The 16,336-nt window shown below is 49.7% G+C and overlaps 7 protein-coding genes across 7 annotated transcripts; 6 read left to right on the top strand and 1 right to left on the bottom strand.

The window, feature by feature from the left end:
• Positions 1 to 1,082: 1,082 nt before the first annotated feature.
• Positions 1,083 to 2,336, top strand: LAJ45_04943 (uncharacterized protein; the record flags this gene model as incomplete). Its single annotated transcript, XM_046114519.1, has 5 exons — positions 1,083 to 1,105; positions 1,172 to 1,209; positions 1,265 to 1,341; positions 1,904 to 2,029; positions 2,331 to 2,336. The coding sequence occupies 5 exons, from the start codon at positions 1,083 to 1,085 to the stop codon at positions 2,334 to 2,336; spliced, it is 270 nt and encodes an 89-aa protein (XP_045972068.1).
• A 24-nt stretch (positions 2,337 to 2,360) lies between these two features.
• Positions 2,361 to 4,237, top strand: LAJ45_04942 (uncharacterized protein; the record flags this gene model as incomplete). The annotated part of the gene is made up of 5 exons (XM_046114518.1): positions 2,361 to 2,470; positions 2,530 to 2,784; positions 2,837 to 3,246; positions 3,305 to 4,169; positions 4,231 to 4,237. The coding sequence occupies 5 exons, from the start codon at positions 2,361 to 2,363 to the stop codon at positions 4,235 to 4,237; spliced, it is 1,647 nt and encodes a 548-aa protein (XP_045972067.1).
• A 220-nt stretch (positions 4,238 to 4,457) lies between these two features.
• On the top strand, positions 4,458 to 5,317 carry LAJ45_04941 (uncharacterized protein; the record flags this gene model as incomplete). The annotated part of the gene is made up of 3 exons (XM_046114517.1): positions 4,458 to 4,464; positions 4,922 to 5,151; positions 5,249 to 5,317. 3 exons carry the CDS (start codon positions 4,458 to 4,460, stop codon positions 5,315 to 5,317), a joined length of 306 nt encoding a protein of 101 aa, XP_045972066.1.
• An 11-nt stretch (positions 5,318 to 5,328) lies between these two features.
• On the top strand, positions 5,329 to 6,534 carry LAJ45_04940 (uncharacterized protein; the record flags this gene model as incomplete). The annotated part of the gene is made up of 5 exons (XM_046114516.1): positions 5,329 to 5,403; positions 5,660 to 5,733; positions 5,869 to 6,041; positions 6,134 to 6,461; positions 6,525 to 6,534. The coding sequence occupies 5 exons, from the start codon at positions 5,329 to 5,331 to the stop codon at positions 6,532 to 6,534; spliced, it is 660 nt and encodes a 219-aa protein (XP_045972065.1).
• A 2,714-nt stretch (positions 6,535 to 9,248) lies between these two features.
• LAJ45_04939 (uncharacterized protein) lies at positions 9,249 to 9,954 on the top strand (the record flags this gene model as incomplete). Its single annotated transcript, XM_046114515.1, has 2 exons — positions 9,249 to 9,266; positions 9,361 to 9,954. The coding sequence occupies 2 exons, from the start codon at positions 9,249 to 9,251 to the stop codon at positions 9,952 to 9,954; spliced, it is 612 nt and encodes a 203-aa protein (XP_045972064.1).
• A 1,399-nt stretch (positions 9,955 to 11,353) lies between these two features.
• LAJ45_04938 (uncharacterized protein) lies at positions 11,354 to 11,637 on the top strand (the record flags this gene model as incomplete). Its single annotated transcript, XM_046114514.1, has 2 exons — positions 11,354 to 11,466; positions 11,541 to 11,637. The coding sequence occupies 2 exons, from the start codon at positions 11,354 to 11,356 to the stop codon at positions 11,635 to 11,637; spliced, it is 210 nt and encodes a 69-aa protein (XP_045972063.1).
• Positions 11,638 to 12,104: 467 nt separating this feature from the next.
• LAJ45_04937 (uncharacterized protein) lies at positions 12,105 to 15,024 on the bottom strand (the record flags this gene model as incomplete). The annotated part of the gene is made up of 7 exons (XM_046114513.1): positions 12,105 to 13,005; positions 13,098 to 13,337; positions 13,419 to 14,223; positions 14,323 to 14,602; positions 14,683 to 14,753; positions 14,830 to 14,882; positions 14,969 to 15,024. The coding sequence occupies 7 exons, from the start codon at positions 15,022 to 15,024 to the stop codon at positions 12,105 to 12,107; spliced, it is 2,406 nt and encodes an 801-aa protein (XP_045972062.1).
• Between the last annotated feature and the right edge of the window lie 1,312 nt (positions 15,025 to 16,336).

Here is a 16,336-nt window from a genome sequence, read left to right as displayed (position 1 = left end):
ATGAAAGGAATGTTGGTTCTTGGTCCTCATCACCCCGCACTCATCGGGGACGCCTATTCGTCAGTGCTTGATGAATATCTCCTCAAGAGACATTGGCATTCTAGCAGTGAGCGAACCGATCGGGTTCGGCAGACAAAATCCGAGATAGGGCGATTGGCTCGTCCGCCCCACGCATCTCGCTTCTCATCTATGTTGGTTCCTTCTTCTACTCTAAGGCGATACAAGCTATGAAAGCCCAATGGAATCTCTCGATCCGCCAACAGTCCCAAGACAGTAGGCTTACCCAACGGCATTGGTCTGGACTATCATTGGGCGCTACACATCTGGACCCAATATCCCGTCATTTCAGCAAGTACGTCTGCTTGCGCCAGGGCAACGAGCCACCATGGTTCTAGAATGAGAAAAGTTGCAATCAACCTTAGACAATATTGTTGACGGGTACATAACAACCGTTATACCTGTGTATTATAGTGAGACCGACGTTTTGAAATTTTGTTTGAGGAAATGGTACCATCAGGATCAGGTATGAAGCTACCTACCACAGATGAATCTGTGTATTGATTTTTTTTATTATGTACCAACTTCAACAGAATCTAGGAGCAGAGAAACCACAGGCCATCTCCCCGTCTGCATAAATCTCGGCCCCCAGTCGCTGCCAGGGGTGCTTACTTGCAGGCACGTGAACTGAACATGATTGATGATGTTCACGGCGCTTAAATGTCTTAGCACTGTAGAGTGCTGTCTGTATGTACCATGTACCTACCCTCAGCTGGCCAATGCCCACAATGAGGAAGTAGCAGCGACTTTTCAATCGATGAGATTCCCGAGGTCATTATCGTTTGTCCCCATCCCGAGTGATGCCATCATGCACTAACCCCCGGACGCTTTCTTATCATCGTATCAGTGAAAGTTCAAATGTTGGGTTTTTCATAACAAATCACAGAGAACAGGAGTGGGGGTTATAGATGGGGTCGGTTATGGAGTTATGTGGGATGATTTGCTAGCTGCAGTGGACTGAGATTTTTTTTTCCTCCTTACTGTATGCTTGGGAGTCAATATGGGACGACTCAAATAGCTCCAAGATGTTAAGATGTTGGAAATCGGGGTGAATGGATAGCTAGCAGGGAAGAAGACGCTGTGTGGACGAACACGAATGAGCGATGAAGTAAAGTTGCGGTGCAGCGGTACCTACAGCTAGCCTATTCGCTTGTAAGGAACCGATTTTAGTACGACGGGACCCTGGCCGGCTAATATTGAGGTTTAGTCCAAATTTGGGTCATTTTGGCCAACAACAAGGCTGCAAGCCACGCGAACCTCCCACATACGATCAACCTTTTCTTAGTAGCAACTAATATGGCTTTTCCAAATACCCAAAAGTGGAAGCGTTTTTGATAACTGTGCCTCCCCTCACACAAGTTCTGTCCACTCATTCCCCTGCAAAATCTGGTAGCGCTTCAACGACTCTGTTGGCCCTGGTGTCCCAATATTCTCGACGGCGACAATATCATGATGCGATTGCCCCCTCCCAGCTGCAGTCTCTACCGAGAGTGCACGATGCCACATTGCCCCCACCTGCTGCACCAACAATTGTGAGAGGGAGCCCTAACTCCGTGTGACGTGCCTACGCTTCAATATTTTTTTTTCTTGACGTCCCTGAATCACTCGTAGACTCGGGCTCCTACTTACTCATACAAGTACTCCTGATCCCCGGGCCCCTCTGACCCGGATACCATTGTGCCAGGAACCTAGTATCTGGCAGCCCCGACAATCGAAAATTCTCTGCGGATTAAGGAGATCGTTACAGCTTTCGACATCTTTCCTTCTTATTCACAAACTTAAGTCGCAGCATCTACCCCGTGCTTGGGTGATTTGCAATCTTTAAAACCGCCTCCTCGCAATCTAGCAAACGGTTGACTGTGTCAACCCCCTTCATCGGGTCAAGGCTGGTCCAAGAAACTTAAGCTCCCTGACGTCGACGGGGAACATCTTTAAACAACAACTCCTGGAACCAAGTCGCATATTACTCCTGGTAGGACCCCTTCAAAATCCCTTCTCCTTGATATCCGTCTAGCTTTCCACTATCTTTCTACCTTACCTTATTGGCCTCTGATACCACCTTCGCCTCTCCCTTCCTCTCATCCAACTCCTCTTTACTCTTCTCTTCCCCGAGGTTCACCAAGAGGAACTCAAAGATATTTCATTAAACCACCCTTTGCTTTTGTCATAATTGAACACAAATTATCTCTCAACATTCATTTCGAATCGTGTGTTTGTCGCGGGTCGACCTTTACAACAGGAACTAAAGCTAAACTATATCTTTAATTATTCAGCGCTAGTAAAAATAAAAAATAAAAAATAAGATGGCAGTTTCTGCAGCCGAGTCGTGGGTAAAAAGAGAGCTCACCGGGAGGAGGTTATTATTTTGGATATTTTGGTGGGGTTCGCATTGGGGCCTTTTCGCCTTTGGATGGTAAGTCGCAATGTCCAATTATTCCATGATATACACTTACCAAAAGGTTCTCTACATAGGTGGAAACAAGCTGTTGATCCCAAGCTGGCGGGGCTTAATACACTCACGTTTTCTGTTTGGATGTCCCGAGGTGCAGGATTAGCACTTTCATATGATGGAGGATTGATTTTATTGCCAATGTGCAGAAATATCCTCAGAGTTATTAGACCGCAGATTAAGTGGCTGCCTTTGGACGAAAGTCGGTGGTTTCACAGGCAGACTGCGTACACCATGCTTTTATTCACAATCATCCACACCACAGCTCATTACGTCAAGTCTGTAAACCCCCACCCATATCTCTTAAGAAAACGAACTAAAGGTCTCTAGCTTCTTTAACGTTGAAAAATCACAAATTCGACCTACCACCGCCATCAAGATTCACTACACCCAAGCTGGTGGCATCACTGGTCATGTCATGCTTTTCTGTATGCTTCTTATGTACACCACAGCCCATCACAAGATTCGCCAGCAGTGCTTTGAGGCATTTTGGTATACCCACCATCTTGCTCTTATCTTCATCCTTGCCCTTTATACACACGCTGTTGGGTGTTTCGTACGTGACACTGCTGAGCCATTCTCCCCCTTCGATGGTGACATCTTCTGGAAGCATTGCATTGGATATCAAAGCTGGCGATTTACCCTTTGGACTTTTGGCATCTATTTCTTTGAGCGTGTGTGGAGGGAAATCCGGGCCAGAAAACAGACTGAAATCACTAAAGTGGTTAAACACCCGTACGGTACGTTAACAAATTTCGCTCTCTACAGTATCAAGAATACTAATAAATTTTTGTTTAGGTGCTATGGAGCTTCAATTCAAAAAGTCTTCAATGAAGTACAAATCCGGCCAATATCTTTTCCTCAACGTCCCAGCCATCTCAAAGTACCAATGGCACCCGTTTACGATCACCTCGTGTCCATCAGACCCCTATATTTCAGTTCACATCAGACAAGTTGGTGATTTCACCAAGACTCTTGGAGACATGCTTGGCGCTGGAGCAGATGCAAAAGGATTCGAACATTTAGATCCTATGGGGCAATACGAAATTGCCTGTCAGAATGGAGCCCAGATGCCAACCCTTAGAATTGATGGACCATACGGTGCACCTGCAGAGGATGTCTTTGATAATGAGATTGCTGTTCTCATCGGTACAGGTATCGGTGTTACTCCTTGGGCATCTATCTTGAAGAGCATCTGGCATAAACGCAACGCACCTGGGGGTTCTGACATGCGTCTCCGTCGTGTTGAGTTTATTTGGGTCTGTCGTGATATCTCTTCTTTCGAGTGGTTCCAAACGCTTCTTTCCTCGCTCGAGAGACAAGGGGGTGCCAACTCCACCGACTTCTTGCGTATCCACACATATCTCACCCAAAGACTTGATGTCGACACCGCACAGAACATTGTGTTGAACAGTGTTGGGATGGAAGTCGACCCGCTAACCCAGCTTAGAACCGGTACTCAATATGGGCGTCCCGACTTTCCGAAACTTTTCGCCACAATGAGGGATGGGATCATGGATCAAAGCTATATTGGATTAGAAGGTACTCTGAAGACAAACGTTGGTGTCTATTTCTGCGGACCTAGCGTAGCAGCAAGAGATATCAGGAAGGCATGTAATGCGGCGTCGACGCCGGAAGTTAATTTTGGTTTCTGGAAGGAACAGTTAGTATCCCATTTTTATATAATCCTTGAGTTGATTTTCCTTGCTAACTCCTGGTGATAGTTTCTAATTCTTTATCCATTTATGATGGCTCGAAATCCGTGCCTGTTTATTTTTGCGATGGCGTTCTTTTTGTCAAGTATTTATCTGAATTGTTTTTTTCTTTTTTTTTTCTTTTTCCTGTTGTATGATGGTATGGGCGATACCCGGTGTTGGAATTTGGAACTTTATTTTGTTTATTACGTCATCCTAAAGACATGGATACATAAGTATTTATTTATTATTTCAGAATGTACAGTCAGTACATTGTTGTCCCTTTGGCTGCGTGACCTTTAATTGTTAGATGAGTGATGTTATGTGTAGTAAGGAAAATCTGTTTTTGGGTTCTACAAGCTTTTTTTAGGAAAATGGAGATTTACCCACCTGCCTACGTAAAAGAAATTACACTTATACTTTTAAAGAAGAGGAATGTATCTCCACGTGATCGAAATGACAAACGCTTGCGTGCCTTGATAATACAGTTTGCGTCTATGCCGGTTGGGTGCCTGGCTGTTGTTCTTTCAAAAGTTGCCTAACAAAGTCTTCTTTTTAGCAGCTCTTTTTAATTTTGATCATCGAGCGATATAGTGCAGGCTATTGGAAGATCGTGCAAAACAATCCTGTGTTTGTCCCCTCCGATCGAAGGGTTAGGTTTACATCACCAATCATCATTGGCCATTATTTTTGTAGTGCCAAGAACAGATTGTTCGTCCAGAGCCTGCCAGAAAATTTTTGGTTGCCAGGCCAGCGACCACGCCCAGCCAGCGAGTCATCATACTGCAAGTTGTTGGCCTGCTGGCTTTCCCCTCCCCTTTCTCTTTTCCCTTGCCCTCTTTTTCTGCCCCTCACCAAACACGTCTACATAACATAACGCCTGGACACCACCACAACGACGCCAACTTTCCCTCTTTCCTCTCTCTCTCTTCCTCATCCATCAGACAAAAGGTATTTATATTCCAAGCTTTACTAAATAAATACATCTCCCCGTTCCTATCATTTTCTTTTGGTTTGGGTTACTAACATATCCTGTCCCTTCACCAAGAATTCATCACGACTTATCGCTAGCGTCTTCTCAAAGACAACCTTTACTCTAACTTCACGCGACACTTAATTTTTTCAAAAATGGCCACTCAAGCTCCCGTCTCTGCAGTCCCAACCTTCAAGCTCGTCCTTGTCGGTGATGGTGGTACCGGAAAGGTATGCTTTTTCTCTCTCTTTTCTTATATTCCTTCGCGTTCTTGTCGCGGTTATTGCCGTGCACGTTGTTTCCCATCATCATCATCACCATCATCCCCCCATCCCCCCATCCCCCATCCCCTGCAGCCAGGAGTGTAAGGCTTGCATCTTTATCACCGCTTAACTTTGGTGGATTAAGATGTCCTTGATCTAAGTCTATCAAACTTTGAAATCAGACTAGATCTTGGTTGCTAACAAATTTTTGGGGGGCGGTTAGACCACCTTCGTCAAGCGCCATTTAACTGGTGAGTTCGAGAAGAAGTACATTGCCACTCTCGGTGTCGAGGTTCAGTATGTAATCCATTTATTTCTTTCTGTTCCCTAGTATTACTTTTCACGAAAATTCGGCGTCTTGTGGCGCTATGTTGCGCTAGTACTCTTTTGTAGACACTGGATGAGCCTCAGTGCTAACATGATTTGCTATAGCCCTCTTGGTTTCTTCACCAACTACGGTGAACTCAAGTTCGATGTGTGGGATACCGCTGGTCAGGAGAAGTTCGGAGGACTAAGAGATGGTTATTACATCAACGGTAACTGCGGTATCATCATGTTCGACGTTACCTCCAGAATCACCTACAAGAACGTCCCCAACTGGCACCGTAAGCTTCCTCTTTTTTTTCTTTTTTCCCCTCTCGAGATTACTCTCATTTTGAGTAAAGGAATCTTATATTAATATCGATTTCTCCCCCAGGTGACCTCGTCCGAGTTTGCGAGAACATCCCCATCGTCCTCACTGGTAACAAGGTCGATGTCAAGGAGCGTAAGGTCAAGGCCAAGACCATCACTTTCCACCGCAAGAAGAACCTCCAGTACTACGACATCTCTGCCAAGTCCAACTACAACTTCGAGAAGCCCTTCTTGTGGTTGGCTAGAAAGCTCGTCGGTAACCCCGGCCTTGAGTTCGTTGCTTCCCCAGCATTGGCCCCACCTGAGGTCTCCGTCGACCACACCCTCTTGGAGGCTTACAACAAGGAGATGGAGGAGGCTGCCCAGCACCCTCTGCCTGATGAAGATGATGCGTATGTTTTGTCCCACTGGTTTTGTTCTAACGTTAAGTATACATTCGCTAATGTCTGATATAGTGATTTGTAAACGAGAAAATGCTACGAACCCCAAAAGATAATGATCGGATCACGATGTCCCATGCCCTCGTCATTTTCCCCAGCGTCGCCAGCTTGTCCGATCTCGTTTCCTTTTTTTTCCTATCTTAACTTTTCTTTTTACTGGGACTAGCCAGGGATAAATGGGGGAAATGAGTCTCTTGTGCTACGACAATTCGGTTGCTTTGTTCTTGTGGTTTCTAAAAGATGAGAAGGAGAGAATATAATTGATAAAATTAAATTAAAGTTCGCATTCTAGGGGGAACCACTTTTCCTTTAATTCTTTCCTTCTTCGGTTGTAGCGGTTTGTGAAGATATGGGTTTTATTTGGTATGGTTGGGTCTCTTTCTTTGGTTCTCAGCATAGGAGCTTCGTCATGGTTAAGGAAAGCTTCGCATGTGCGTTCAACTGTTCGGGGGATAGATTGAATGAGATGATAGACAATAAGTTACTACGAAGTATACAGAGTCCGTAGCTTTCGGGGAGACTTTGTTTAAATTTGTTAAACTACAGCTTCACGCGTCTTTTCTGAGCTGCCTTGTCGCGTCCTTATTACAACACACCATTGATGTGCACCAGGTATCCCAAAACGGTGAGGAAGATGCATGTCGCTGTTGGTTCCAGAGTAGGCAGTAACACCCGAAGCAGTACTGCTGGCTTTGGATTGGCTGTCGCTGCACTATCACTCGCTCTTTCCCCTCTTCTCGCCGGATATCGATCTGTGTCGAGTCCCCTGAGAAACTTGGGTTACATTTACAAGCTCCGGTGTCTATTATATACCTACATCTAGATATAAACCTAGCTGAGTGCGAGAGTAGGTCATGTAGGTATGTAGAGTACTCTACTTTCCACGGGTTTAGATCCCGGGTATCAACCGTGGGGGCTGTCCGCTGGTAGCCAGCCTAGTGTACTTTACAATATCGAGCCGAAGCATAACGCGGGGGAACTCAATTGGGGATAAATAGCACCAGGGGTACATAGAGTAGCCATGTACGCGTAAAGTGGATTTTTTTTTCTTTTCTTGTCGCGTCTTGTTGTTTGAGTCATGGGCGCGGGCGTTGGACACAGACCAGCATGGTGGGGCTTGGTGAGTCACTCCCTGGTAGGGTAGGGTATAAGGGTCTGTGAGTGTGTGGGTCATGGGGCATCACTCGCAGGGTTGGGTTGGGGGCGGTTTGGGGCGGTGGCGGTTTTTTTTTTTTTTTTTGTTTAATTCATTAATTCGGGGGCGGTGGCGGTGGGTTAGTGGAGGTTGGGAATTGGTGTTGACCGAGCATTGATATTGGGCTTGGAGACAAAGGTTACTCCCGTAATCATAATGGGGTGGCAGCTGGTATGTAGTCCTGTCCGGCTGAGGAGTGGGTCTATAATTGAGGACTCTATCCTAGGAGGAAGGCTGCTGGAGCAATCAGCGCGACGGCGACCTTGATGCAATGCGCTTCTATTTCACCGGTGAGGAATGGAATAGAACGGGATATAGGGAGTGAGTGGTCCAGTCACGCCATGGTCACAGCTGCCGGCGAACCAGCTGGGGGACAGTTTCTGGTTGAGAATCTGTGGTGTAAGAAGGCAGCATAGAGAGAGGAAGAACGGCGGTCAGAGAAGAAGTTCTGAAAGAGTGAGGTAGGTGTAAAGCGTTGGGGCTAGAGTTGTGTGGGTTGTGTAAAGGACCTGGCTGGTTAATTCAGAAAACGGGTTCTTTGGTGGATTATATTTATGGAATGTTGCCCAGTCAGTATAAAGATACAGAGGAGTTGAGCGGCGGAAAGGGAGACTATAGCGGTGAATAAATAGGATTCCTTGGTGACTGGATGAGGAGTGGGCTGTACTGGTCTTTTCTACCGAGTACTGGGTTTTGCGTGTCCTTTAATTCTCACCCGGTAGTGAAAAGGGCAGCTAAGGTTGAAGATTCCCCTCTAGTATCCTTATTAATATAGGTCTCGTAGTGTGCCATTGCACGGATATATACTGTAGGGCCTCTTGGCCGCCTTTATATATACAGCACAACCCCGTTCTCCTTCTCTGATAAGCTCAAGGTCGTCCTTATGTTCTACCCAGCCGGAGGTTCGAGAGACTTTTTGCTCCCAAGGGTGGCGTGTACAAGCAGAATTATGTATTTCTAGTTTCAGGCTAATTCAATTGCAAAGCTTCTTCCGTCCTGTCCTGTCATGTCATGGAGAGACGGGGCTGACACGACGACCAGTCCCTAGCGTGTCCGATATCGCGAAGGAACAGAACAGCTAGGTGGTTAATCTCTGACACGATATCCCGTGACATGTGTCAAAACGCCATCGATCAAAAAAAGATAAACACCCCGCGCCCCCCCCCCCCCTCTGTACTAGCATATTAATTAAAGGCACTCGTTTAAAAAAACCCCATACAACCCCCAAAGCAGAGAACAGCGCGGCCTTCCCCGCGCGTACCATATCCTATAGTAATTATTAGCTCCGTACCTCATTGTTCCATGGATGTTCCACTCGGATCCCATCCTCCACTATGAATCACCCATGAGTCACCACCCCTAGCCCAGTAGCACACGGCTAGCGCCGCTCGATCACAGCCTATCACTCGCCGTCTTCCCAAACCCCCTGGGGGTGGCCGGGGAGATAGTGCCCGCCCATATAGATAAAAAGAAGCCGGAAAACCCACCGCCGCGCATCCCCAGATCTATAGCCAAACACCGGTGAATAACCTACCCGCAGCATCATGAGTCTCTTCACATTCGTAAGTCCACCACACCATACACCCCACACTCCTTCCTCCCGGCGATACCCAGCGCAGCGCAGCTAAGCTAAATTAAGCTGCCACCGTGCCACAGGGCACAAAAACCACCACAGGCCCGGCGTTCAGCTTTGCCTCCTCCTCCGCAACACCGCTGACCGCTGGCACCGGTAGTGGTGGGCGCACGGCACTCCACCTCGCCGCGCTCCACGGCGACATAGTAGCCGCGACCGAGCTTCTCCGGGGCGGCGCCGCTATTGACGCTGTGGATAAAAATGGCATACAGGCACTGCACGTCGCTGCGGCGGGGGACAGGGCGGAGACGTGTGAGCTGCTGCTGGCGGCGGGCGCGGACATCGATTGTGTTGACCGGGCGGGGGACACGGCGCTGCATCTGGCGGCGGGGTGTGGCGGTGTGGCAACGGTGCGAGTGTTGTTGGGATGGGGGGCAGCGAGGCGAGTTGTGAATGGGCGGGGGAAGACGGCGAGGGGGGTGGCGCAGGAGAAGGGGTGGGGTGGGGTGGTGGCGTTGTTGCCCGACGAGGGTGGTGCGCGTGGGAGAGGGTATTGGAGGGGTTTGGGGCGGGACACTGTGAGGGGAGGTTGGGGTATGGGCCGTGTGGAGCGGGTGAGTGTGGGTTTTGTGCTGAGTTTTATGGGGTGGGGGAGGAGGTGGTGGAGAGGAGAGTGAGGGGTGGGAAACGCAAGTGGGAGGGTATAAATTAGAGGTGGACAATAGTAATGGTAATTATCGTAAGTTATTTCTGGTTATATCTCCTGTAACCATAGTAAGAAATGGAGTTGTGGCAGAGAGAGGGGATTGTCTCTTAACTTGCGAAGCAAAGTAAAGAACCGAGAACATGGAGAATGCATTGTAATGAAACTGATGAGCAGAAACAACGGAGAGAGCTCTCTCTTTATAGAGGACAAACTACCTCTAATACAAAAGTACAGGTTACAATAAAATTATTAACATCCAAAACCGCCGCAATGACTGACCACAATCAACAAGTGGTACGAGAGCCAAGGCAACTGAATTAATAGCAGCGCGTGGATAGGGGTTGAGGTGTGGATGATTTGTGCACGGTCCACATGCACAATCCACCCCTGACCAAAAATCCGGGACACCACCCCCCCCCCCCAAAACATCCATAACCGAGTGACACTTCATGACCCATAAGTATTGATTGATTGATAATTCGTTAATTAATGACATGTAAGTAGCAAGTAACTCTGTGGAATCACAACAGTGATTTCCCTAGACAATCCCTATTATTACCATCCCCATTCTCACTAGTGACTGCTTGGATACATGTACATCACCACACCGCCGAGTGATCGCCCATGAATTAACCCGGCGTCAACAACAGCCAGCTGCAGACGCCTGTTTACCCGCAAGCGACCCATATCCCAGCAGCATACGCCTGCACCCAGTCCAGCCCCGGAGCGAGGAAAAAGAAAAGCAATATCGAGTGACGCCCCATGACGCCAATTCTCGACATCCTCAACCCCACCGGCCACCTCCCAGCCACACCCAACGTCCCCCAACCCAACCCAATATCCCCCACCCATCCCATCAGAAAAAGAACGTCCCCATCACCGATATCTACGTCATTACCATCACCCATGCCCCCCACAAAGCCACTATCATCCTCCCTCGGGATCACCAGCCCAGTCCAGCTCCCCCCCCAAAAAATCAGAAAGATCGACAACCACCGGCAACGGGACCACGAGGATACCGGGACCGGGATACCTTCTCAGCGCATGCCTGTCACTGAAAAGGGGGGGGGATCATCAGGAAAGAAGCCTTTCGCCGATCCCGCTCACCGGTCTTGACAGATCTGGGGGGGCACAACGTCATGGAGATAGATATGGATATCTAATCTACACGTCCCACCACTCGATTGGGTCCAGCCACACCCCGCGCTCCCTCTCGCCTCCTCGGCAACCACATCACCACACCCACCGCCGGCCCCCAATCACAGCTCCCCAGATTATCCCACACCCTTGCAATGCCGCAATCACATGTCAGCCCGACGGGTGCGAGTGGGGGTAACTACATACGTTCACAACTTCATACTTCACATGCCATGCCACGGGGGAACAGTGATCCGAGTGAGCGGTCGTGTCCCGCCCGCCCACCCGCCCGGATGGTCTCTCCGCGCCGGTTGATCAAGAGGGAGAGAGAGAGAAGAGATTTCTTGTATGTATTGTATTGTATTGTGGTTTTGTGCAACGGTACCTCCCTCCCCTAGTGCTGACAGAGAAACGGTAAAGAAAAATAGAAAAATTGGAAAATGCAAATGGAAATGTCTACGGCGCATGTACAGATGCTATGCTGCCCCTAACAACAATAACGGACAACGAATTATAATAAACACGGGTTCCACCCCCCCCCCCCCTCCAAACCAACCACCCAACCACCATCATCGCCACGAACCGATATGAACGGAGAGAAGATGTATCTACATGTACAACACCCCACTCCTCACCCAATGCAAACCAAAACAGACAGACAGCAGAAAAAACAGGCGAGATAAAATACAATGTACCAACTCATGATGATTTGTAAAAAAAAAAAGAAACAGTAAGAAAGGAAAAAACAATAAGAAAAGAGAGAGAGAGAGAGAGTAAATGAGAAAGAAAAAATACTAATGAATAATGCAACCCAATGAATTTTACTCCAAACACAAAAAAACAAAAACACCCATAATCCAAAATAAAAAGAGCATTCCAACAAGGAGAAACGAGAAGGTCCCCCGGGGGGGGGGGGGGGGGGGGCGCAGGGCTAAAACAAAAATTACAAGTCACTGGTCTTCTTCCTCTTCATACCCCCATCGATTAGATACCGATGCCCTCCCCGGCCGGCTCCTTCTCCTCCTCCGTCTTTGGCTCCTCCTTCTTCTCCGTCAGCACCTGGATCTCACGGACAACCTCGTCGGCAATGCCGCCCATCTCCTTCTCGACGAACTCAACGGCCTGGTGCAGCCTGCCCTGGTCGATATCCATCTTGAGCCCAATCTTGCCAAGCCCCAGACCGGGGATCTTGGAGGCAATGGACTTCCGCTCCTTCGCCTTTTCCACATCGTCCTGGTCCTCGACATGGTTATCCGCGAGCTTGACGTCCTCGTCGTCATCGAGCTCGCCCTCTTCCTCGTCGTCTTCGGCATTATCGGCCCCGGCTTTGACCTCGACCTCGGCTTCGGCTTCGGCTTCCTCTTCATCGTCATATTCCTCTTCGCCGTCGCCGTCCTCTGCGTTTTCTGTGTAGTAGCTCTCGCCCATGCCGGGCTCGGACTCGTAGTAGCTCTCGCCCATCTCACCCTCTTCCTCCTCCTCCTCTTCCTCCTCTTCATCGTCCTCGTCATCATCGTCGTTTTCCTCTTCGCTGTCCGAGAAGTCCTCCGGATCGGGAATGGTCTCGCGCCAGTAGTTGAAATCCGTGTACTGCTCATCCTGGCTCAGTAGCCCGACGGGCGGGAAGTAGTGGTCCACAAGGTCCCTCATGTTTACATAAGAGCTTTTGTACGTTGTGAGCGTAAGTAGGTCCAGTGACACCTCGGCATACGAATTGATGGTGAAGATCCTCGTCGAGGGAATCTTGACGGAACGGTAGGACAGCGCATCCGTAAGCCTGTTTCCAAAACCCGCATAAAATGGGTTATGGTTCTGTCCAAACAGATTCAAGATATCCCTCAGGCATGCCATCTTGAACACTTCGGGCTTGCGCAGATATACCTCTCTGCACGATTGCGAAAAAATAAGTTAAATTCCTTCAATTATGCAGAGATGCACAAGTAAACAAGCGGGGAAACAAAAAAAAAATCTACACACCTTCTCAAAGCGGAAAACGTCCGATCCGGGCTCATGATCACCGGTCCTTTTGGCAATTTGTATTTATCCTGTACAATCCCGTTAAGATAATTCCGCGTGGTGTCTGCCTGCCCTACAGCCCGACTGGTCAGATAAAGCAGATGGTATCCGTTTGCTGCAATGTCGGTATAGAGCTTCGCTACTCCCAGGTGCGTCCAATCTCTGCCAATCATGGTCAAGACGTGGCCCAGCGCATCAGATCTACAACCCACGATAAGCATTTTTTACTCCCAAAATCTTGATCGGAACGCGGGGGAAGAGGGGGGGGGGGGGAAAGTTCACTTTGTGATTGTCCCATCAATGTCTGAAATCACGATCGGAACATCGTGCTTCCAGACATACATGTAAGCAGTACAGGTAGCCTTGTTGACACTGAAACTGATCTCATTCGCCCCCGGCTTCAAGTTCAAGCTCTGGAGCTGCGTCGATGTGAGCCTCAGAGTCTTTGCGTAATTCTTCACTGAGTCATCGGTAGTCTCCTGCCCCGGCAGCGGGGGTGTCGAAGGCGGCGTCGACAATCTCTGTATTCTCGTGCTCCCATACCCAGAGGACGAATCGCTCTTTGCATCGTCCGACGAGTATCCCTGATCAGACACGGCCTCGTACATGTGCGAAATGCCGCCATCCTCACGGCTCGCCTGCTCCTTTGCATCCTCGCTCGAGTAGATCCACAGGTTCCCGTTCCGGTCGGCCGCAATCAGTGACCCAATGTCATAGTCGCCGTCCAGCTCCTCGGCCAGAATCTTGCGCGCAATCATCTCAGCCTGCAGCGACTCCTCCTGATCCAGGTTGTACCCGTTCATGTCCAACATGACGTCACCCCTGTCGGTGATGTGCGTGGGGATATTACTGATCGACAGCTTTCGCGACAGCGCCAACGCCCGCTCGACCGCTGCAGCGTGCTCGAGCGGCGGCGGCGACCGCGTGCGCACCGGACCCCCGCCATTCCCGGAAAGCGTGTACCGGCGATTGCTGCTCGGGAGTATATCCTCCGATGCGCTCCGCTCCAGGTGCACCGCAGCGCCGCTCCAATCGCCGCTCGCGGGGCGGTTGTTCTCCGGTGACGAACTCAGTGGCGTAAGTCCTCCTGGTAAGTCTCACCAAAATCAGCAAACCCGACCCACACACACTCTCTCCCCCACTATCCCACCGTTGCCGCTGCCGCTGCCGCCCATAAATCACATACCGAGATCGCTCTGCGCCCTTCTGGGGTTAATTGGCAGGGCTCCTTCAAAGTCCTTGTCCATGCCGGCGCCATCGCCGATACTTAGGTAGTCGGGCTCCTGTAACGTCGTCGGATCGGGCACAGTGGCCATTGAGCGGGGACTCGCCGACGGCGAGACCAGCGGCGACGTCTGCATATCCGCCGGCACAGCATAGCTCGTCTCGAACACGAAGAAGGCCTCGCCGCCGTCGCCGAGCTTCATGGGGTAGTCGGTTTTCACGCCGTTTACGCGGAACTCAACCTGCTCTCACACACAGTCAGACCTTCCTTCCTCGACTTCCTGATTTTGGGGGGGGGGGGGGGAGTGGAGAGGGCACTCGCCTTTTTCTCGGACGGCCGTAGGAGCGAGAATTTACCGAAGCGTACGTGGAACGGGGAGCATGCGAGGTCGCCTATGTGGTTTTCCGATGGTAAGCATGAGGGGCCCACAAAGGAGCCGGGGGAGAGGAGTGGAGAGGGGGGGGTTACCATTCTCCTGCTCGACTACAATCACGTCGATAGCACCGCTTAGTGTAGCGGGACTGTGGTGGAAAACCTGTCAACTAGAGCTCCTAGGGGAAGGAGGGGGGGGGGGGTTGGTGAGAAGGTTACGGGGGAGGCAATGTACTTTATCGAATTCCAGGTCTTTGAGACCGAACCACTGAGACTCCTGACATACTGCATAGTAGTAGTAGTTTAAGACCGGCTGTCAATTTAGACTGTAGAAACTGTAGTCGGTCGTCCTGGATTAAGGATTGGTAGTGGGAGAGAGAGCGAAAAGAAAGTTGGGTAGGGGGGATGGGATGTTGTGTAGTATTTCTATGACAGGTCGCAGTGGGTGAGTGAGTGTGTGTGTCTCTGTGTGTGTGGTGGGTACTATAGATAGGAGGAGAAGCTGTCAGATGTGGCTGGCCGATGCTTGTTTTGTTTGTATGTAGTCTCTATGTATGTACGTGTTTGGGAAGGAAAGGGACGGAGGGGAAAGGGCTGCAAGGCGTGTCAAGAGTATGTAGATAGGGTAAAGTGATTGTGGTGGGGGGGGGGGGGTGAGAGAGGTATGTTGTATGTATGTGGGCTTTGAGTAGGTATGTAGAACGGGGGCTGCCGGCAAGGGTTTTTCTTTCTCACTCTCTAGGTATCTTCTCTTCTCTTCTATCTATCTCACACTCTCTATCTATCTATCTGCTCTCTTCTCTATCGTTCGGAGGGAGTTGCAGCTGCAGGTGGTTGTGGTTGGTGGTTGTGGTGGTAATGCAAGCAGTAGTGGGTGGTGGTGAGTATATGAAGGTATGTAGTTGTGGTGGAGAGGAAGGAGGGCCCGGTATGTGGAGGAGGGAGGATATGGGGGGGGGGAGATAGGTAAATAACCCAACCACATGCGTGCAGGAGAGCACTCTAAGTAGGTGTACCTAGTACATCAGACATCCAGACATGGACCTTGTTGGAGAGTAACAACTAGGGGTTGTGATATCCAGCAAGTACACTACACACTACATCATGGACGTAACCTAGCGGTAGTGCCGTAGCCTTAGTGTAGTCTACAGTACATGTATGTATGCAGTCCCTGCCTGCCCTGCCCTGCCCTGCCCTGTCCGCCCTTTCGCAACGGCCACTGCGTAACCTGCCCCGGATGTTGAGCAGTTATTTCTTGTTGAGGAGATCCGAACCTAAGACAAACCTGGGCAAGCAGAATAATGAACAGCCAAAACCATCACTCTCTCTCACGGAAGCCCGACGTCCGAGAGCAGCACAACGAAATGCTTGTGACAGCCTAACAACAACAACATGCCTGATATGCTACCTACCCCAAAGAAAATCCCCCCCCCCCCCCTCTCCCCCACAAAACTGTTTTTGGTGAAACGGCTTTTCTCATCCTCATCCTCCCCCCTTGTGGCTTGTTGGGTGGTGGGGTGGTGCCAGTGGGTGGGTTTACGTTGGGTTGTCGGGAATCTTGGGCTGACTGGCTGTGTGATACGTTACCCATCTCCAAACCCAA

The sequence above is a fragment of the Morchella importuna genome (assembly GCF_003444635.1).
Source record: "Morchella importuna strain M04M26 chromosome Unknown Morimp01GS013, whole genome shotgun sequence".
NCBI classification, from domain to species: Eukaryota; Fungi; Ascomycota; class Pezizomycetes; order Pezizales; family Morchellaceae; genus Morchella; species Morchella importuna.
The sequence above is the reverse complement of the archived record's forward strand: the minus strand, read 5'-3'. Positions and strand labels throughout refer to the sequence as shown.